This window comes from Nycticebus coucang, chromosome 20 (genome assembly GCF_027406575.1).
Source record: "Nycticebus coucang isolate mNycCou1 chromosome 20, mNycCou1.pri, whole genome shotgun sequence".
Lineage (NCBI taxonomy): Eukaryota > Metazoa > Chordata > Mammalia > Primates > Lorisidae > Nycticebus > Nycticebus coucang.
The window spans coordinates 32,843,973-32,866,238 of NC_069799.1; the positions used below are offsets into that span (position 1 = coordinate 32,843,973).

Here is a 22,266-nt window from a genome sequence, read left to right on the forward strand (position 1 = left end):
TTTTTTTTTTTCAGACAGAGTATCAGTATATCGCCCTCAGTAGAGTGCTGTAGCGTCAATTCTTGGGCTTAAGTAATTCTCTTGCCTCAGCCTCCCACGTAGCTGGGACTACAGGCGCCCACCACAATGCCTGGCTATGTTTTTTCCTTGCAACTGTTATTGTTGTTTAGCAGGCAGGGGCTGGGTTCGAAGGCACCAGCTTCTGTGTATGGGCCGGCCCCATAACTACCAGCACAGCCTGAGATTACATTTTTAAGTGTTGTTTTAGAGAGAGGATACCCGAGAAGGTCTAGGAGAACAGGTCTTCTCAAGAAGACCACAAGGATACACCTGCAGGGTCCTCTCCATGGTGACTCAGCTTTTGGGAATTTGTAGACTTAACTTCTTGGAACTTGGAAATTTCCAAGTTCAGTGAAGTCCTGTAGTTCTGTAGGGGCTGGAATAGCATCTCCCGCTTGATTCAAACTGGCCAATGAGAAAGGCACCTGTGGGGTAGAACTTTTTGACTGTCAATGAAAAGGGAAAGACCAAGCCAGTAGGGGAGCGAGGCCAGTTGGAATTCTTCTATGCTGTTAAGTTCCCAGCTGGTGAATAAAGCCCTTCCTCTTATAAACGTGGTGTTTGGGTTCCTTTTCTCTCCGTTGGGCCTCGTCTTCCTGCAACATTTTGTCTGTGTAACAAATTTTAATAATTTATATAGGGGATTTATACTAAAAATATGCTTGTGTGACTAACTACATGTAGTAAAGTACATGTCGCAATTAAAAAATGAATCAGGGCGGTGCCTGTGGCTCAAAGGAGTAGGGCACTGGCCCCATATACCGGAGGTGGTGGATTCAAACCTGGCCCTGGCCAAAAACTGCAAAAAAAGAATCAAAGAAAATTATCACAAAAAAGAATCATTAAACATGCTAGTAAGTTCTTCTGTAGTGCCTCATCATGTCCTCTGCCTTTTTTCAAGGTTATTTTCTTTATTCCCTATTTCTGGTTTGGCCTGTTTGACTTACTGTTCCTATGTTTCAAAGTGTATTCTCAATTCACAAATAGCTGAGAATGGTTGTGGGGGGTGTCTGTGTCTACCACATTGTCTACTTTATTTTATTTAATTTTCATATCTATAAAATCGATTTCAAATGGAAATAATTGTTATGATTAGTTATATTGACATGTGGGCTATGCTGTTTAATTTTGTTTTTAGAAATTTGTGAAACAGTAGGTATTTATTAATGGTGTACATTGCATTTTATAACTTATTAAGAAGTCTATAACTTGGCTTGGCGCCTGTTGCTCGGTGAGTAGGGTGCCACCCACATACACCGAAGCTGGCGGGTTCGAGTCCCGCCTGGGCCTGCTAAACAACAATGACAACTGCAACAAAAAATAGCCAGGCATTGTGGTGGGCACCCATAGTCCCAGCTTCTTGGGAGGCTGAGGAGAGAGGGAAGAGAATTGCCTAAGCCCAAGAGTTTGAGGTTGCTGTGAGCCGTGATGCCATGGTACTCTACCCAGGGTGACATAGTGAGACTATGCCTCAAAAAAAAAAAAAAAGAAGAGGAAGAAGCCTATAATTTATATGTTAAGAATAACTATTAAGGCTCTGCACTGGTAGCTCAGCGGGTAGGGTGTTAGCCATGTATACCTGGGCTGGAGGGTTTGAATTGCCGGGCCTGCCGAACACTGACAACTACAACAAAAAAATAGACGGGAGTTGTGGTGGGCGCCTGTAGTCCTAGCTACATGGGAGGCTGAGGCAAGAGCCCAAGCTCCCAAGTGGCCTCACAGCTCACAGCAACCTCAAGCTCTTGGGCTTAAGTGGTTCTCTTGCCTCAGCCTCCCAAGTAGCTGGGACTATAGGTGCCTGCCACAATGCCTGGCTGTTTTTTGTTTGTAGTTGTCATTGTTTGGCAGGCCAGGGCTGGGTTCAAACCCTCCAGCTCTGGTGTATGTGGCTGGCGCCCTAGTCCTTGAGCTACAGATGCTAAGTCAGGACTTTACATTTTTTTTTATACCAGCCTCAGTTTTTACTTCCAGGAGACACATTACTGTTTAGCCCATCAGATGCTGGTATTTGGGGAAAATGTGCACAAATTATTTCTGCTCTCTAGATTTCCAGATATTTCAAGGGAGGAAAATTATCCCAAAGGAAAAGAATGACCCATCCCCCTTAAGGTGTTTTCAAAACTTGCAACACAATTCACACTTGTGCATTGAAAGCTAGGTTGCAGTTTCTCCTGGGAGGGTGGCCATTGAGTAATTCTGTGAGCAGGCTGAAGGTGGAAGGATGTCTCAAGGGATAGAGTGATCTTACTTGACACTTGAGTGAGACATGTCTGTATTTCAGTCAACAGTGACACTCCCTGAATTTCAAACCTTGAAAAGCTTTGTTTCTTTATTTCAGCTTAAATTTTTCATTAAGTGCAATTAAGTGTAATACATCATTAGAACTGAAAGAAAAGAAAATGTTCCTGAAAATGCAAGACAGAACTGGAGTTGAGAAAAGGAAATTAAATATGTAGTTATATTTCAGTAAAAAAGTTGGTTTTACCTCTTTTTTTTGTTTTAAGAGACAGAGTCTCAAGTTGTCACCCTGGGTACAGTGCCGTGGCATCATAGCTTACAGCAGCCTCAAGCTCTTGGCCTTAAGCTGTCCTCTTGCCTCAGGCACTGCCACAACACCCCGCTACTTTTTGAGACAGGTCTCGCTCTTGCTTAGTCTGGTCTTGAACTCCTGAGCTCAATCCAATTGATCCACCTACCTGGGCTTCCCAGAGTGCTAGGATTACAGGCCTGAGCCACCACGCCCACCCCTGATTTTACCTTTTTTTCTTTGAGTGAGTGTTGTAAGGTTTTGAGATATGTTATTGTCTGAGGGTGATTACAGATGGAAACTCAGTTTAGCTTTGCAATGATACTCGAAGAAGAAAGAGACACAGTTTTGATTGCTTTATGATGCATAAAAATGAATACATTTCCATATGAAAGTGTGGTAGATCATTTGGTGAATTGCAAATATTGACAAGACATCAGTTCCTCTTTTACACAGAGTGGAGATCTGTGACAGTAGGTAACTTTGTTCTTTATTATTATTTTTAAATTTGTATATATATATATATATATTTTTTTTTTTTTGGAGACAGAACTTCAAGCTGTCTTGAGTAGAGGGCTTTGACATCACAGCTCACAGCAACCTCCAACTCCTGGGCTCAAGTGATTCTCCTGCCTCAGCTTCCCAGGTAGCTGGGACCATAGGTGCCTGCCACAATGCCCGGCTATTTTTTGGTTGCAACTGTTATAGTTGTTTGGCGGGCGCAGGCTGGATTCGAACCCGCCAACTCAGGTGTATGTGGCTGGTGCCTTAGCTGCTTGAGCCACAGGCCCTGAGCCAACTTTTGTTCTTTGAAGGTGGAGTTTAATGCTATATCCTATGGAAGGGGACCTGCAAACTTCCAGAGATGGTCTCAAATGACTATTTACTAAATGATTTGTTTTCATTTAATAATTTAAATTTTTTTTCATTTAATTTTGCTTTTCATGTTAACATAAGATTTCTTATCCAAAAATTCTGTTGGATTTCTCAAACACAACTGGGAACCCACAGGCAGGTGTGGTTGATGGAAGGTAAGGGTGATGAGATGCCCTTCTTGAAGGTGTAATTGGCATTGTTTTGGGGGGGGGGTGTTTTTAGACACTGTTCAATAGAACAATTTTGAAATTACATCTTATTGTCCAATAAGATGATTTTTTCTTTATTGTAAGGAAGCATTGCTTGGGGAAAAGCACCAAGTACAATTGTAAGTATTTTACAATTTCCTGCTATTATATAAGCCTCAACACTGAGTTTGCAGAATTTTGCTGGATTTCTCAAACACTTGCTGTTCTCTTTGAGTCAAGTGACTAAGACAAGATCAACCTCGGTGCTCCAAAAGATGGTCATCGAGGGCCCAGGATCCGTCTCTACAGGTTTTCAGCCTGTTCATACCAGCTATGGGAAGAACCCTTTATATGGACAAAGACGCAGAGCTCTGGAAAGCTGGGGACTCACAGGCAGATGTGGTTGATGGAAGTGGAAGGTGATGAGATGCCCTTCCTCAGGTGTAATGGGTCTTGTTCTGGGGCTGTTTCTAGACATTGTCCAACAGAATAAATTTTAAATTCCATCTTATTGTCCAATAAAATGAATTCTTCATTACTGAAGGAAGTATTGCTTGGGGAAAGCATGAAGTATAAAATCTGCAAGCATCACACACAAGGGCTTTCTTTCATAAAGAGGCGTAAACGTGTAGAAACAAGGTGGGAGATGGGGGCAGAATGGAGGGTGGAGAAATAATCTGCCAGGTCAGGACATGTTTCATCCTGCAGTCAGACAGTTCTTAGGAGGGGCATAAAGAGGGGCTAGATGTTAATTCTAAGTCAGACGTAGAATTGGCCAAAGGTCAGGGGCTGGGGGGAAAAGAGTAACTTCAGCAAAATTTGATGAAGAAATATTTTGTGTTGACTGCTGAAGAAACAACTGTTCAGCTAATTGTTTATGAGCAATGAATGGGAATTTGCAGATCCTGTGCCTTGCCTCATCATAGGTAAAATAGGTAATATCACCTAAGTCATCATGGGAAGAGTTGTTTTTTGCAGTGAGCTTCTCTTGAGAACACAGAGCATGAGGAATTTTTTTAATCAGAGCTACTTCCCAGGATGAGCTATGCTCCCCAACATCTCCCACCACTATCCTTTGTCCTATACATGTCTTCTTTCTGCCTTTTTCTTTGATTATAATTTTTTTTTCTTTTTCTTGCAGTTTTTGGCCAGGGCTGGGCTTGAACCCACCACCTCCAGCATATAGGACTGGCACCCTACTCCTTTGAGCCACAAGTGCCACCTATTTATTTTTTTCTTTTTAAGACAGAGTCTCACCCTGGTTTTTACTATTTTAAGTTGCACACAAACTTTATGGACACCCTGTATAACCAATGGTGCTGTCAGGGTTTGTTTTTTTTTTGCAGTTTTGGCCAGGGCTGGGTTTGAACCCACCAACTCCAGCATATGGGACCAGCGCCCTACTCCTTTGAGCCACAGGCACCGCCCAAGCAGAGTCAGCTGTCATGTCTTCTTCTTGAGGACTAATTACAGTGACTTAATTCATCTTTGCAATCTCTTAAATTGTCTGAGATGCACATCACATTCTGGTTTAATTGTATAATATGACAGTTCTTTCTCTGTCTACCATTGTGATGGGTTATTCTGGAGTTGGAAATGACTCTGTTTTTAATTATAAATTATTTTTACACACCATCCAGAATTACCAGATATGACATGAACATAGATGATGCCCACTGAGTGTAACTCCAGTGGGTGCTTTGCATCTCAACCTTCCAGTCACAACACATAATTGTACAGCAAAGTGCATGTTGTCCCAAATCATGAAGCTACAATGTATCTTCTTGAGCAGTTATAGTACATGGTGTGACAAAAGTTGCTCCTACAGTCACCATACAGAGAAAAAAATGGAAATTGTAGCACTATGTACTTTTATTTACAGCAAAATTTTATAATACATTTACAGACTATTTTCTATGTTTGCCACCTCTTTACAAAATTTGGTAATGAGTATTTTGTAAAGGTATAGCTAGCTATGATTTTCAATTTTTCCTATGTATGGTGACTTTGGGGACAACCTGTAGATTTTTACAAACTACCTCTATTTCAGGCGTCCTTAAACTTTTTAAACAGGGGGCCAATTCACTGTCCCCAAGACCGTTGGAGGGCTGGACTATAGTTAAATATATATGTATATGAACAAATCTCTATGCACACTGCACATATCTTATTTTGCAGTAAAAAAACAAAACAGGAACAAATACAATCACACCGCCTCATGTGTCCCATGGGCTGCAGTGTGAGGACCCCTGCGAGTGCCAGCCATTCTCTCTCTGTCTTTCAATTATCCTGATATCTTTACACCTAAAATTGATCAGAGACTATGAGGCCCGGAGATCAACCTGGAGCACAGATAAGCATTGAGTACACCTGAGAATGCCCGCATTCCCACTTTTCTGTTTCTGTAATTCTCATGAATGTACACATGGGACTACCTGCATCCCCACGTGTGCAAGAGACACTGCTGCCTTCTCTGACCTCTGGAACCTTTAAACTGCTAGAAAACTATGTCGTGCTTCAAAATTGTGATTGGTGATCTTCCTTGAACCAAAGATATGTTGGTTTTTAAAAAGTGTCGAGGCTCTGTACCTGTAACTCAATGGCTAGGGCACCAGCCACACCGGATCTGGCAGGTTCAAACTCAGCCCAGGACTGCCAAAGAACAATGACAACTACAAACAAAAAAAGAGCCGGGCATTGTGGTAGGCTCCTGTGATCCCAGCTACTTGGAAGACTGAGGCAAGAGATTTGCTTAAACCCAAGAGTTTGGGGCTGATGTGAGCTGTGACACTACGTCATTGTGCTGAGTGTGACAAAGTGAGACTCTCAAAAAAAAGTGTTGAGCAGAAGTGTCTCTGTGCTGTGTTTGCTTTCTCTAGGTGAGTGCCGCTGTATTCTAGAAGTAGTAACAGCAGCAATAGGGGGATTATTAAAGAAGCTACTTCATAGACTCACTGAAAACCTGTAATTTTTTTTTTTTGGTAGAGCCAGAGTCTCACTTTATCATCCTCGGTAGAGTGCCGTGGCATCACAAAGCTCAAGCAACCTCCAACTTCTGGGCTTAGGCGATTCTCTTGCCTCAGCCTCCCAAGTAGCTGGGACCACAGGCACCGAACAATGCCAGGCTATTTTTTGTTGCAGTTTGCCTGGGGCCGGGTTTGAATGCACAAGCCTTGGTAAATGGGGCCAGCGCCCTACCCACTGAGCGACAGGCGCTGCCTTTTTTTTTTTTTTTTTAGATACAGAGTCTCATTCTGTTGGCCTCAGTACAGTGCTGTGCCATCACAGCTCACAGCAACCTCCGGCTCTTGGGCTTAAGCGATTCTCTTGCTTCAGCCTCCCAAGTAGCTGGAACTACAGGTGCCCGCCAGAATGCTGGGATATTTTTTGTTGCAGTTTGGCTGGGGCCGGGTTTGAACCCACCACACTCAGCATATGGGGCCGGCACCCTACTCACTGAGCCACAGACCCTGCCCCCAAACCTGCAAAATGTTAAGCAAACCCAAGGTTGACTGTTCATTTGTGAAAAGGTAGAGTCACAATGCAAGAGTTGGTGGATGAGAAAGCAGTTTTTTCAAGAGCAACATAAGGAGATGGCTGACTTATGTTGGAAAGACCGCCTGATGTTCCTCAGCTGACCAGAAGGTGGTGAAAGGGGAAAGGAGTGTGGGAAACTACGTGTAGGAGCTTTCTTTTCTTTTCTTTCTTTCTTTTTGTTTTTTTTGAGACAGTCTCCCTCTTTTTTTTTCTTTTTTTTTTATCAGTTTTTGGCTGGGGCCGGGTTTGAACCCACCAACTCTGGCATTTGGGGCCAGCACCCTACTCCACTGAGCCACAGGTGCCACCCGGAGCTTTCTATGTGTGGGTCTCCATGTCTCATGGAAAAGGTTTCTAGCCATCTGGCAGTCTGGCTGACTGCCAGATGATATAGATCAAAACAGAAATGGGGGTTAACTGCTCACTATTTTTCTTGATGAGGAGTTCTGAAATCTTGGTTCTATAGTTAATGGCTCAAAATCATTCCTGAAATTCTTGTTTTTAAATTCTGTTTTGGAGACAGAATCTGACTTTGTCATCCACCGTAGGTTGCCATGGCATCATAGCTCATAGCAACCTCAAGCTCCTGGGCTCAAGCCATCCTCTTGCCTCAACCTTTGAATGAGCTGGGGTCTCCAGGTGTGAGCCATGGGGCCAGGCTTCTTCTTGAAATTCTTAAACAAGGACATAAACAAGTACTGTTAATAAAATGTGATTATTTGCTTGAAGATAGAGTAACTGCTGCTGTTGCAGAATCACATACTCAGAATGGGCATAATGTGAAAAAACTTATATGCATATTAAAGCCTGAGAGGTGATGCTTAGCTAAATGTTTCTCATCCCAGGCTTCCAGTTAAGATTCCATGGCCAGTTTGAAGAAGTAGCATCTCTGTCATTTTGCCTGCACACTCATTCTATTAGTCTGGGTTGTGTCATCAGTGTGGTTTTAATTAAGTGTCCCCATGTGATGCTAAGGTTAGGCCAGTATCAAGCATGAGGGTTTCCATATCTATTTAAGACAGCTGAGTTTATTTATTTATGTATTTTTTCAGAAAGAGGTTACAGGTCACATATTCCCATTTGCATGGCAGAAATTGCTGGCAACGGAGGGCACTGGAGGCCAAGAAATAAGAAATGCACACTTTGGTCTTTATGTGGAATCTCCTTCTTCCTGACTTTCTCTGTGATAAAGAACAAGGAAGGGTGAATTTTTTTCTGTACTTAGTGGTCTCTCTGACTGTGGATGTGGTAGCAGGTGAAGGGGTTGCGCTGATGCCTTTGTTGCAGAAAGATGAGGCCCAACAGAGAGAAAGAGCACCCACACGCCACGTTTATAAGAGGAAGGGCTTTATTCACCAGCCGGTAGCTTACGGCATAGAATTCCAAATGGCTGCGCTCCCCGACTGCCTTGGTCTTTCCCTTTTTATTGACAGTCAAAAAGTTCCACCCCACAGGTACCCTTCTCATTGGCCAGTTTGAATGAAGCGGGAGATGCTATTCCAGCCCCTATAGAACTACAGGATTTCACGGAACTTGGAAATTTCAAAGTTCCAGGAAGTTAAGTTTACAAATTCCCAAGAGCTTAGTCACCATAGAGAGGACCCTGCAGGTGTATCCTTGTGGTCTTCTTGAGAAGATCTGTTCTTCCAGACCTCGTCCTTCTCAGTTATATTCTCTCGCCTTTAAAGCCGAGATAAAAGGCAGTGCCTGTGGCTCAGCCGGTAGGGCGCCGGTCCCATATGCCGGAGCTGGCGGGTTCAAACCCAGCCGCGGCCAAAAAAAAAAAAAAAAGCCGAGATAAAGCCGATAAAGATATTGTCAAGATCCAGGTGGAATGTATCCAGATAATCTCATGTGAGAAGGAAATCAAGGGAAGGAGGAGGAGGAAATGATTGCTTCTCAGGTAAATGTGTCCAAGGTCCAGGGCTGTGCCCACTTTTGCTCCTGCAATATCATGTTCTTAGAATTTGCAAGCCTTTACTTCTCTACTTGTGATGTTCCTGCCTAATGAGTTTGTTTCAAATACTCTTTTAACTATTTCTTATTGCCAAGAGCAATAAGAGTATGTGATTCTGCAACAGCAGCGGTTATTCTATCTTCAGTTGCCAAGAGGTCTGAGAAATCCTTCTCCCCCACCTATACAGCAGAGTCTTCTCTCCATTCTGTCCATCAAGGCTTCCCAGGTGCCCTGCAAAATTCCCAGTGTAAATTCATGTTCTGCAAAAATAAAAATGTGTTCTGCAATACTGCAAATGTTCCTTTTGTGCCTTTTGAAAATGGAACAATGTGGATACTCAAGGTTCTCCATTGTGTATGAGGTCGGATCCTTGGATATTAGCAGAGAAGGAGAATATGTTTTGTTTAGCTTCCATGTGGAAGCTCCATCAGTTCTACATAGAATGAGATGAAGCACGTGCACTTTTACAGAAGACAGCATTAACTGCCTAAAGTAACTCAATGTTCTGAAAAACAATCATTCGAAAAATGCTTTCTAGAATGCTTAGAAAGACATGTTTAAAGACACGATTGGAGATTAGAAAACATTCCAGATATCTATAACTCGAGCTTTGCCAAAAGTGTTTTTTTTTAAACTAGCTTTTATCAGATTATGATGTACTTTTTCTTGCCAGTTCTGTCACAGCAGTGATGTGTTTGCGTTTGTGAATCAGCACCTGGTACTTATTTGTCCTGTTACAGTTGAGGTTAACTTTATTCACTCAGTTATGGTGCTCTTTGACACATATTCCATTGTAGAGTTCAGTATATCTTCTATATTATTTATTTATTTATTTATTTATTTTTGTAGAGACAGAGTCTCACTGTACCGCCCTCCGGTAGAGTGCCGTGGCGTCACATGGCTCACAGCAACCTCTAACTCTTGGGCTTACGTGATTCTCTTGCCTCAGCCTCCCGAGCATATCTTCTATATTATTAATAAGTACTTTGGGGAGATTTATCAACTAATGTGCACAAACCAAAACATCTATTGATGTGCCTCTTTCTTTTTAGATTCTCTTTCATACCTTGCTTTGGAAAGTAAAGGTTGTCATCTTTGTTTACTGGTTCAGAAATCAACTGGGGAAATCCAGAAATCCAGTTCATTGTATGTTTCACATAATATTATGCTGGAATAAAAGCATTAGCATTTTTGTTGAGCTTGTTGAAAATTTAAAAATGGAATCTTCACCACATATCTTGAGAACAGAAATTTGCATTTTATCAAGATCTCCAGTTCTTTCTTGTTCATGTTAAAATTTTAGAGGTTCCATTTCACTCACCATGACTTTTTCATGTAAAAAACATACACAACTTATACTGTATGTTGTAAACAAGGCAGAAAGATACACATCCCAGCATATTTCTACTCTTGTCAACCAACAGTGTCTAGGGTCTACACTCGTTTTGTGCATGTTGTGCCCTCCCCTTTCTTCAATTAGAGAACACATGAGGAAATTTATCTCTTCGATTTCTTCTATACTCCCCTTATTACATAATTCCAGTCACTCATATAAGTCAGCAACAGTTCTCTTGGCTCATTCAATTAAAAGTGAAGTTTAAACTCCGCTTGGCTTCTTGGTAAATATGTTTGTTTTTCAGGGAATGTTCACATTCAAGGACGTGTCTACAGAGTTCTCTATGGATGAGTGGGCCTGCCTGGACCCTACTCAGCACACTTTGTATCGGGACGTCATGTTGGAAAACTACAGACACCTGGTCTTCCTAGGTGAGGATAACTGAAATACACAGTTCCTGGTCTACACTAAGCAGTTCATATTCTCTCTTTGTAGAAGTTTTTATACATTTTCTTGAACTGCATGGGTATCAGATTCTTGTTTCTAAGGAAAACTTAAGGATATCTTGGTATAGAAGAGAAAATTCTGGAGATGCTTTACTTTGGCATTAATCTTACTCTTTTTTGAGATGATTTATATCCTTCACTAGATTAATGGTAATTTCAGAAATTTAGCAGCATAGATTTTTACTCATACCTTTAAGTCTAATTTCTAGCACCAAATTGTATTTTAATAGTACTGGGTAGTGGAATTAAGAATCATCCAACTTTGGGCAGCACCTGTGGCTCAGTGAGTAGGGTGCCAACCCCATATACCAAGAGTGGTGGGTTCAAACCCAGCCCCAGACAAACTGCAACAAAAAAAAATAGTCGGGCATTGTGGCTGGTGCCTGTAGTCCCAGCTACTCAGGAGGCTGAGGCAACAGAATCGCCTGAGCCCAGGAGTTGGAGGTTGCTGTGAGTTGTAACGCCATGGCACTCTACCGAGGGTGATAAAGTGAGACTCTTGTCTCTAAAAAAAAAAAAAAAAAAAAGAATCATCCAACTTTAAATACATTTTAAAGATTATCAAATTTCTGTAAGGACAATTATTTCAGGATCTTCTAAAATGTTCTTTTCTCTGCTTTAGCAAATTAATAGATTGCCAATTGGAGAATCCACATAAGAGTCATGTTTCTTTTTTCTAATAAAACAGGTCTTGCTGTCTCTAAGCCAGACCTCATCACCTGTCTGGAGCAAAGCAAAGAACCCTGGATGGTGAAGACTCACCAGACAGTAGTCAAGCACCCAGGTAGGGGGGAGTGAATGAAGCAGATAACTCTGGTCAGAGATCCAAAGTTGAAGGAGGAAACCACACAATGCAATGTGATTAGGGAAGCTCAGCTTAATTGTAAATGATTTCTGAGAAGCCTGGGTTTCTTTCTCTTGTTCTTACATAAGGTCATCTCTGTTCTTGTTTTTTTTTTTATTTTCTTTTTTTTTGTAGAGACAGAGTCTCACTTTACGGCCTTCGGTAGAGTGCCATGATGTCACAGGACTCACAGCAACCTCTAGCTCTTGGGCTTCCGCGATTCTCCTGCCTCAGCCTCCCGAGCAGCTGGGACTACGGGCGCCCGCCACAATGCTCGGCTATTTTTTGGTTGCAGTTCAGCCGGGGCTGGGTTTGAACCCGCCACCCGCGGTATATGGGGCCGGCACCCTACTCACTGAGCCACAGGCGCCACCCTCTGTTCTTGTTTTTATTATTATTTTTTTATTTTTATTTCCTTATTGACACAGAGTCTCACTCTCTTGCCTCACACTAGAGTGCCATGGCATCAGCCTAGCACAGAGCAACCTCAAACTACTGGGTTCAAGTGATTTTTCTGTCTCAGCTTCCAAATAGCCTGGCCTACAGGTTTCTCCACAATGCCTGGCTAATATATTTTTCTATTTTTCTTTTTTAAGTAGAGAAGAGGTCTCATACTTGCTCTGGCTGGTCTTGAACTTCTGAACTAAAGCAATCCCATCTTGGCTTCGGATAGTGCTAGGTTTTGTTTGTTTGTTTTTTTTTTTTTTTGCAGTTTTTGGCCAGGGCCAGGTTTGAACCTCCACCTCCCATATATGAGGCTGGCACCCTACTTCTTTGAGCCATAGGCGCCGCCCCAGTGCTAGGTTTACAGTTGTGAGCCAGTAGGCCTGTTTTAGGTTTTAATTTCCAGAAGGACTTACTTTTCAGTGATATCCCTTCTAGGTTACAGTGAGAATAAAACAACTTTCTATGGCTTACTAGTGACTGCTAGAGGTGACTGCTCTTCCATTCCTTTTAACGACATAAAATATTTGTGTATTTTTGACTATATCTGTGAAATATTCTTTTCTTTTTGAGACAGTCTCACTATGTTGCCCTCAGTAGACTGCTCTGGTGTCATAGCTCACAGCAAGCTCCAACTCCTGGGCTCAAGTCATCCTCTTGCCTCAGCCTCCGGAGTAGCTGGGACTATAGGTGCCCACCACAATGCCCTGCTAGTTTTTTTTTTTTTTTTTTTTTTTTGAGACAGAGCCTCAAGCTGTCGCCCTGGGTACAGTGACACGGTGTCACAGCTCACAGCAACCTCCACTCCTGGGCTTAAGTGATTCTCCTGCCTCTGCCTCTGCCTCCCAAGTACCTGGGGCCAGGTGCCCACCACAATGCCGTGCTATTTTTTGGTTGCAACGGTCATTGTTTGGATTTGAACCGGACAAGTTCAGGTGTATGTGGCTGGTGCCTTAGCTGCTTGAGCCACAGGCACCGAGCCCCATGCTAGGTTTTTATAGAGATGGCATCTCGCTCTTGCTTAGGCTTGATTCAAACTCCTGAGATCAGGGAATCCACCCTCCTTGGCTTCCTAGAGTGCTGGGATTACACATGTGAGCCACCATGCCTGGCCCTTGAAAAAAAAAAAATTTCTTTTTATGCTGGTAAAATTTACAAATATTTTAATTACATACACCATATTTTTTTTAAAAACAAAACATATACATATTAAAAAGAACCAGCTTCAGATTTCTTTCAAATTTGCTTTTAGGTATAGGAGAAAAAAAGCAGATAAACTATTGATTTCTTATTGTCCAACTCCCATGAAATATTCGAACTAATATTCCTATAAGAAGATAAGCAATGAGGCACACGTGAAAAATTTTTTTTTGGCTAGGCACCTGTGGCTCAAGCAGCTAAGGCGCCAGCCACCTACACCTGAGCTGGTGGGTTCCAATCTAGCCCCGGCCCGCCAAAGAGCAATGACGGCTGCAACCAAAAAATAGCTGGGCATTGTGGCGGGTGCCTGTAGTCTCAGCTACTTCAGAGGTGGAGGCAGGAGAATCGCTTGAGCCCAGATGTTGGAGGTTGCTATGAGCTGTGATGCCAGAGCACTCTACCCAGAGTGACAAGCTTGAGGCTCTGTCTCAAAAAAAAAAAGAAAAAATTTTTAAATATTCTTTAGTCTGCTTGTGGTGACTCAACCTAGCTCTATGGGACCCAAGGCGGATGACTGCTTGAGCTCAGGAGTGTGAGACCAGCCTAAACAAGAGACCCCATCTCTATGAAAAATAGAAAACTTACCGAGGCATTGTAGTGGTTGCCTGTTGTCCCACCTACTAGGGGCTTGAGAAGCTTGAAAATTGCTTGAACTCAGGAGTTTGAGGTCACTGGGAGTTAAACTGATGCTATGACACTTTAGCCTGGGCAACAGAACAAGTTTGGGTATGAAAAAAAGGTAGTTTCTTTAGCATCATATTCAAAGTAGGTGAGTGAAGTAGTGATAGTAGTATTTGGTTCAGAAATGCCAGATACACCACAAATAGTTGTTGTAGGTTTTCTGTTTTATACTTTTTTTTTTTTGGAGCCAGAGCCTCAACTGTGGCCCTGGGTAGAGTGTTGTGGCATCACAGCTCACAGTAACCTCCAACTCCTAGGCTCAAGCGATTCTCGTGCCTCTGCCTCCCAAGTGGCTGGGACTAATGGTGCCTGCCCCAATGCCTAGCTGTTTTTTGGTTACAGCCGTCATTGTTGTTTGGCAGGTCCAGGCTGGATTCCAACCCGCCAGCTCTGGTGTATGTGGCTGGCGCCTTACCCACTTGAGCCACAGGCACTGAGCCTGCTTTATACTTTTTTATGCTATGAAGGTTTCAAATAAGATTCTACAGAAATTAATACTCAGTAATTTTATGAGAACACTAAGAAATCTCCTCAAATGAAGGAAAAAGCTTATTTTACATAGTTTGACTTATCATATTTTACAAAGTTTGTATTTTTAAAAGTAAGGCCTTTGATTGCTTCTAATGAGTGAATTAAACCTTTTCTGTTTTTGTACTGCTAGCAACATATTAATAGCATGGTAAAATTATCTTTACTATTTTTTTTTTTTAGAGACTGAGTCTCACTTTATCACTCATGGTAGATTGCTGTAGTGTCACAGCTCACAGCAACCTCCAGCTCTTGGGCTTAGCCTGAGCCTCCCAAATAACTGGGACTATAGGTGCCCACAAGAAAGCTGGGCTATTTTTTTGTTTGCAGTTTTTGGCCGGGGCTGGGTTTGTACCTGCCACCTCTGGCATATGGGGCCGGCCCCCTACTTCTTTGAGCCACAGGCGCCGCCATTTTTGTTGCAGTTTTTGCCGGGTCAGGTTTGAACCCGCCACCCTCAGCATATGGGGCTGGCGCCCTACTCACTGAGCCATAGGTACTGGCCTTTCTTTACTATTTTTAGCACCTGTAATCCCAGCACTGTGGGAGACTGAAGTGGGAGTGTTGCTTGAGCTCAGGAGTTAGAGGCTTGTCTGAGCTAGAGTGAGACCCTGACTCATGAAGAAAATGGAAAAACCCAGCCGGCCACCTGTAATCCCAGCGTCTTTGGAGGCGGAGGCAGTGGGATGCCCACAGCCCAAGTCTGAGATTGTAGTGAGCTAGAATGCCATTACACACTGCTCAAGGCAAATGGTAGATCTCTGTCTCAACAACAATAAAAAAATTATCTTTACTATTTTTAAATGTTTACTTATTTACATTTTCTGATAAGTACCTCATTTCAAAAATATTCAGTATATTTGTTCTCTTTCAATAAAATGTATTATTTCATTTACCATAATATTAAGATTTATCTTTATTACAGATGTTAGAAGATTTCCTGATTTTTAGAAGCTTAATAATACTCTATCATTTTTACAGTCTAAATTATATTTCTCCATTTATTTGAGGCCGTTGTGGATTTCTTTTACCTAATGAATTATGTGAATAAAGCTGCAATGAATATGTGTGCAAATAGCTCTTTATTTGACCATGTATGTTAGGGTTGTGTATCTGTCCTATATTTTATTTATTATGTATTTTATATATATGCAGAATAATAAAAATAAATTATAGGTTTCTAACAAATATGCCCTTGTAGTATTATTTAATATTCTTTACCTTTTGAGGCAATTTTGACTTAAAGTATATTATATGAAATAAGACAAGTTTTGCCTCAGAATATATTCAGCCCTGGCTGCATGCAGGGGCATATATCTATAACATGAGGTATCTGAGATGAGAGGATATCTTTTTTTTTTTTGTTGTTCGAAAGGTTTTTATTGGAGAGGGAGGGATGCTGCAGAGCAGCACCAAGGAGGAGAGAAAAGGAGAGAGGAGGGGGAGAAAAGAGAGAGAGAGGAAAGGCGATGGGGAGGAGAGAGGAGAGACCGAGAGAGACAGAGAGGAGGAGAGAGGAGGGGAAAGAGAGCAATGAGAGGATATCTTGAGCTCAAGAGTTGGAGACCAGCCCAAGCAAGAGCAACACCCAGTCTTACTAAAAGTGGAAGATAAAATTGCTGGAATCATTGTAGGCACCTGTAGTCCCAGCTACTCAGAGGCTGATTCAGGAGCATTGCCTGAACTCAGGAGTTTCAGGTTTCTGTGAGCTAGGCTGTTGCCATGTCACTCTAGCCTGGGCAAAAGTGTGAGACTTTGTTTCAACAGGTGTGTGTATGTACACATGGAGACACACACACACATACGTACATATACATGTCTCCTTAATATAATCTCCCTTGTTCTCATAATACTAATACTTGAATTAAATATATTTCTGTCCTATACTTTTTTTATTCCATTTGTTGTCCTTACATGTAAGATGAGTATCATTTAGATATTATATAGTTCTATCTTGACTTATTTTTTATTTTATTTTTTTTGGCCGGGGCTGGGTTTGAACCCGCCAGCTCCGGCATATGGGACCGGCGCCCTACTCCTTGAGCCACAGGCACCGCCCCTATCTTGACTTTTTATTTATTTATTTTTGAGGCAGAGCCTCAAGCTGTTGCCCTGGGTAGAGTGATGTGGTATCACAGCTTACAGCAACCTCCAAATGCTGGGTTCAAGCAATTCTCCTGCCTCCACCTCCCAAGTAGCTGGGACTACAGGTGCCCGCCACAACGCCCAGCTATTTTTTGGTTGCAGACATCATTCTTGTTTGGCAGGCTTGGGCTGGATTTCAACCCACTAGCTCAGGTGTATGTGGCTGGCACCTTAGCCGCTCAAGCCACAGGCACCAAGCCAACTACATATTTTTTAAATCACTATCTTTTTTTAATGTCTGTCATTTGATTATGAAGTTTAGTCCATGAATACCGTGAATACATACATAAACTTTTTTTTTTTTTTTTTTTCAGTTTTTGGCCAGGGCTGGGTTTGAATCCGCCACATCCAGCATATGGGGCCTGTGCCCTACTCTTTTGAGCCACAGGTGCTGCCCCATAATTTTTTTTTCTTTGAGACAGAGTCTCAACCTGTCTCCCTGGGTAGAGTGCCGTGGCATCATAGCTCACAGCAAGCTCCAACTCTTGGGCTCAAGCAGTCTTCTTGCCTCAGTTTCTCTATTTTTTGTAGACGAGGGTCTCAATCTTGCTCAGGCTGGTCTCAAACTTGGGAGCTAAAGCAGTCCACCCACCCTAGCTGCTGAGCTATAGGAACCGAGCCAGGCTCTTATGATTATGATTATTTACAACTTATTTCCCTTTTCATTTTATTTATTTATGTATTTATTTATTTGAGACTGAGTTTCTTTTATTCTGGGTAGAGTACTATGTTGTCATAGCTCATAGCATTCTCAACCTTCTGGGGTCAAGAAATCTTCCTGTCTCAGACTCATGAATTGCTGAGACTACAGCCATGTGCAACCATGACCAACTAAATTTTCTATTTGTAGTAGAAAGGATCTCACTTTTGTTCAGGTTGATCTGAAACACCTGTTGGTCAAGTAACCCATTCACTGCAGTTTTTCAGAGTTCTAGGATTACAAACATGAGGCAATGTGCACAACCTCTATGTTATCTCTACAAGTTGTGCTCACGTGCTGTGCTGCAAATTCCTACCTGGTTTTAGAATTTCCCAAAATGCAGTGTATATATGCAGCCTTTATTTATCTTTAACATAATTAGTGCCTATGTTCTGTATTATGCCATCTGCCTAAGGTTCTTGACATGACTTTGCAAATACAATGTGTTGTATATATTTACTCAGTTGTGATAAAAAGTCTGTGGCTAAAATTTTATTGTTTAAATTTTTTTCAGATGTATCTAATCATTCTACCCAAGACCATTTCCAAGAGCTGGGCACAAATATATTATACCCAGAGATAACACTGAGAAGATATCAAAGCTGTGGCCTGGAGAATTTAAACTTAACAAAAGACTTGGAAAGTGTTTATGAATGTACTCAGCAGAAAGTATGTTACAGTGGATGTGACCAATGTTTAACAGCTAGCCATGGCAAAGTCTGCCAATGTAGTAAATATACGAGAGTCTTTAGACATTTGTCAAATCTAAATAGACATAAGATGATATATACCACAGAGAAAACTTTTCAGTATAAAAAGTATGGGAAAGCCTATAACCACTGCTCACACATTACTAAATGTAAGATAATGCATACTGGAGAAAAACAGTACAAATGTAAAGAAGGTGGCAAAGTCTTTAAATTTTGCTCAAGCCTATCTAACCATAAGAAACTCCACCCTGGGGAGAAACTGTATAAGTTTAAAAATTATGGGGAATGTCTTAGGCACAGATCAAAATATTATAACCATAAGAGTATTAATACTGGAAGAAAAGCCTACAACTATAAAGAATGTGATGAACTTACCAATCAGTACTCACATCTTTCTGCACATGAAAGAATTTGTTCTGGAGAGAAACCCTACAAATGTCAAGAATGTGGCAAAGCCTTTAAGTGGTACTCAATCCTTTCTGTACATCAAAGAATTCATTCTGGAGAGAAACGCTACAAATGTCAAGAATGTGGCAAAGCCTTTAAGTGGTACTCAATCCTTTCTGTACATCAAAGAATTCATTCTGGAGAGAAACCCTACAAATGTCAAGAATGTGGCAAAGCCTTTAACCGGTGCTCAAACCTTTCTGTACATCAAAGAAGTCACTCGGGAGAAAAACCTTACAAATGTGAAGAATGTGGCAAAGCCTTTAAGCAGTACCCAAATCTTTCTAAACATAAAAGAATTCATTCTCGAGAGAAAACCTACAAATGTCAAGAATGTAGCAAAGCCTTTAACCGGCACTCAATCCTTTCTGTACATCAAAGAATTCATTCTGGAGAGAAACCCTACAAATGTGAAGAATGTGGCAAAGCCTTTAAGCAGTACCCAAGTCTTTCTACACATAAAAGAATTCATTCAGGAGAGAAACCCTACAAATGTCAAGAATGTGGCAAAGCCTTTAATGATATTTCAACCCTTACTAAACATCAAAGAATTCATTCCGGGGAGAAACCCTACAAATGTGAAGAATGTGGCAAAGCCTTTAACTGGCACTCAAACCTTTCTGTACATCAAAGAATTCACTCGGGAGAAAAATCCTACAAATGTGAAGAATGTGGCAAAGCCTTTAAGCAGTACTCAAGTCTTCGTAGACATAAAGGAATTCATTCTGGAGAGAAACCCTACAAATGTCAAGAATGTGGCAAAGCCTTTAAGTGGTACTCAATCCTTTCTGTACATCAAAGAATTCATTCTGGAGAGAAACCCTACAAATGTCAAGAATGTGGCAAAGCCTTTAACTGGCACTCAAACCTTTCTGTACATCAAAGAAGTCACTCGGGAGAAAACCCTTACAAATGTGAAGAATGTGGCAAAGCCTTTAAGCAGTACCGAAGTCTTTCTAGACATAAAAGAATTCATTCTGGAGAGAAACCCTACAAATGTCAAGAATGTGGCAAAGCCTTTAATGATAATTCAACCCTTACTAGACATCAAAGAATTCATTCTGGGGAGAAACCCTACAAATGTCAAGAATGTGGCAAAGCCTTTAATGATAATTCAACCCTTACTAGACATCAAAGAATTCATTCTGGGGAGAAACCCTACAAATGTCAAGAATGTGGCAAAGCCTTTAATGATAATTCAACCCTTACTAAACATCTAAGAATTCATTCTGGGGAGAAACCCTACAAATGTCAAGAATGTGGCAAAGCCTTTACGCAGCACTCCATCCTTTCTCAACATCAAAGAATTCATTCTGGAGAGAAACCCTACAAATGTCAAGAATGTGGCAAAGCCTTTAAGCAGCACTCCATCCTTTCTCAACATCAAAGAATTCATTCTGGAGAGAAACCCTTCAAATGTCAAGAATGTGGCAAAGCCTTTAAGCGGTACCCAAATCTTTCTAAACATAAAAGAATTCATTCTGGAGAGAAACCCTACAAATGTCAAGAATGTGGCAAAGCCTTTAAGCAGTACCCAAGTCTTTCTAGACATAAAAGAATTCATTCTGGAGAGAAACCCTACAAATGTGAAGAATGTGGCAAAGCCTTTACTCTGCGTTCATCCCTTTCTGTACATAGAAGAATTCATTCTGGAGAGAAACCCTACAAATGTCAAGAATGTGGCAAAGCCTTTAATGGTAATTCAACCCTTACTAAACATCAAAGAATTCATTCTGGGGAGAAACCCTACAAATGTGAAGAATGTGGCAAAGCCTTTACTCTGCGTTCATCCCTTTCTGTACATAGAAGAATTCCTTCTGGAGAGAAACCCTACAAATGTGAAGAATGTGGAAAAGCCTTTATCTGTTTCTCAAAACTTTCTGTACATAGAAGAATTCATTCTGGAGAGAAACCCTACAAATGTGAAGAATGTGGAAAAGCCTTTATCTGTTACTCAAAACTTTCTGTACATAGAAGAATTCATTCTGGAGAGAAACACTACAAATGTGAAGAATGTGGCAAAGCCTTTAAACAGCACTCAGAACTTTCTGCACATCGAAGAATTCATTCGGGAGAAAAACCCTACAAATGTGAAGAATGTGGCAAAGCCTTTAAGCAGTACCCAGGTCTTTCTACACATAAAAGAATTCATTCTGGAGAGAAACCCTACAAATGTGAAGAATGTGGCAAAGCCTTTAACGGGCACTCACACCTTTCTGTGCACCAAAGAATTCATTCTGGAGAGAAACCTTACAAATGTGAAGAATGTGGCAAAGCCTTTAAGCAGTACCCAAGTCTTTCTCAACATAAAAGAATTCATTCTGGAGAGAAACCCTACAAATGTGAAGAATGTGGCAAAGCCTTTATCTGTTACTCAAAACTTTCTGTACATAGAAGAATTCATTCTGGAGAGAAACCCTACAAATGTCAAGAATGTGGCAAAGCCTTTAACCAGCACTCACACCTTTCTGTGCACCAAAGAATTCATTCTGGAGAGAAACCTTACAAATGTGAAGAATGTGGCAAAGCCTTTAAGCAGTACCCAACTCTTTCTCAACATAAAAGAATTCATTCTGGAGAGAAACCCTACAAATGTGAAGAATGTGGCAAAGCCTTTACTCTGCGTTCATCCCTTTCTGTACATAGAAGAATTCATTCTGGAGAGAAACCTTACAAATGTGAAGAATGTGGCAAAGCCTTTAAGCAGTACCCAAGTCTTTCTCAACATAAAAGAATTCATTCTGGAGAGAAACCCTACAAATGTGAAGAATGTGGCAAAGCCTTTACTCTGCGTTCATCCCTTTCTGTACATAGAAGAATTCATTCTGGAGAGAAACCCTACAAATGTGAAGAATGTGGAAAAGCCTTTATCTCTTACTCAAAACTTTCTGTACATAGAAGAATTCATTCTGGAGAGAAACCCTACAAATGTCAAGAATGTGGCAAAGCCTTTAATGATATTACAACCCTTACTAGACATCAAAGAATTCATTCTGGGGAGAAACCCTACAAATGTGAAGAATGTGGCAAAGCCTTTAATGATAATTCAACCCTTACTAAACATCAAAGAATTCATTCTGGGGAGAAACCCTACAAATGTGAAGAATGTGGCAAAGCCTTTAAACAGCACTCACACCTTTCTGAACATCAAAGAATTCACTCGGGAGAAAAATCCTACAAATGTGAAGAATGTGGCAAAGCCTTTAAGCAGTACCCAAGTCTTTCTCAACATAAAAGAATTCATGCTGGATAGAAACCCTACAAATGTCAAGAATGTGGCAAAGCCTTTAACCGGCACTCAATCCTTTCTCAACATCAAAGAATTCATTCTGGAGAGAAACCCTACAAATGTGAAGAATGTGGCAAAGCCTTTAAGCAGTACCCAAGTCTTTCTATACATAAAAGAATTCATTCTGGAGAGTAACCATACAAATGTCAAGAATGTGACAAAGCCTTTAAGTGGTACTCAATCCTTTCTGTACATCAAAGAATTCATTCTGGAGAGAAACCCTACAAATGTGAAGAATGTAACAAAGCCTTTAACCGGTACACAACACTTTCTAGACATAAAAGAATTCAT

General features: G+C 41.2%; 1 protein-coding gene across 5 annotated transcripts in view; it reads left to right on the forward strand.

Annotated features, from left to right (window-relative positions):
- LOC128572657 (zinc finger protein 208-like) overlaps positions 1-22,063 on the forward strand; it is a 47,153-nt gene extending 25,090 nt beyond the window's left edge. For 3 of the 5 annotated variants that reach the window (XM_053572675.1, XM_053572676.1, XM_053572674.1), the window contains exons 2-4: positions 10,786-10,912; positions 11,676-11,771; positions 18,044-22,063. In XM_053572675.1, coding sequence (XP_053428650.1) covers positions 10,786-10,912; positions 11,676-11,771; positions 18,044-21,939 — 4,119 coding nt within the window. In that variant the 3' untranslated portion in view covers positions 21,940-22,063. Of the gene's footprint in view, position 1; positions 10,913-11,675; positions 11,772-18,043 lie in introns of those variants that run through there. The other 2 variants (XM_053572673.1, XM_053572677.1) reach the window with 2 other exon arrangements.
- Positions 22,064-22,266: the final 203 nt, after the last annotated feature.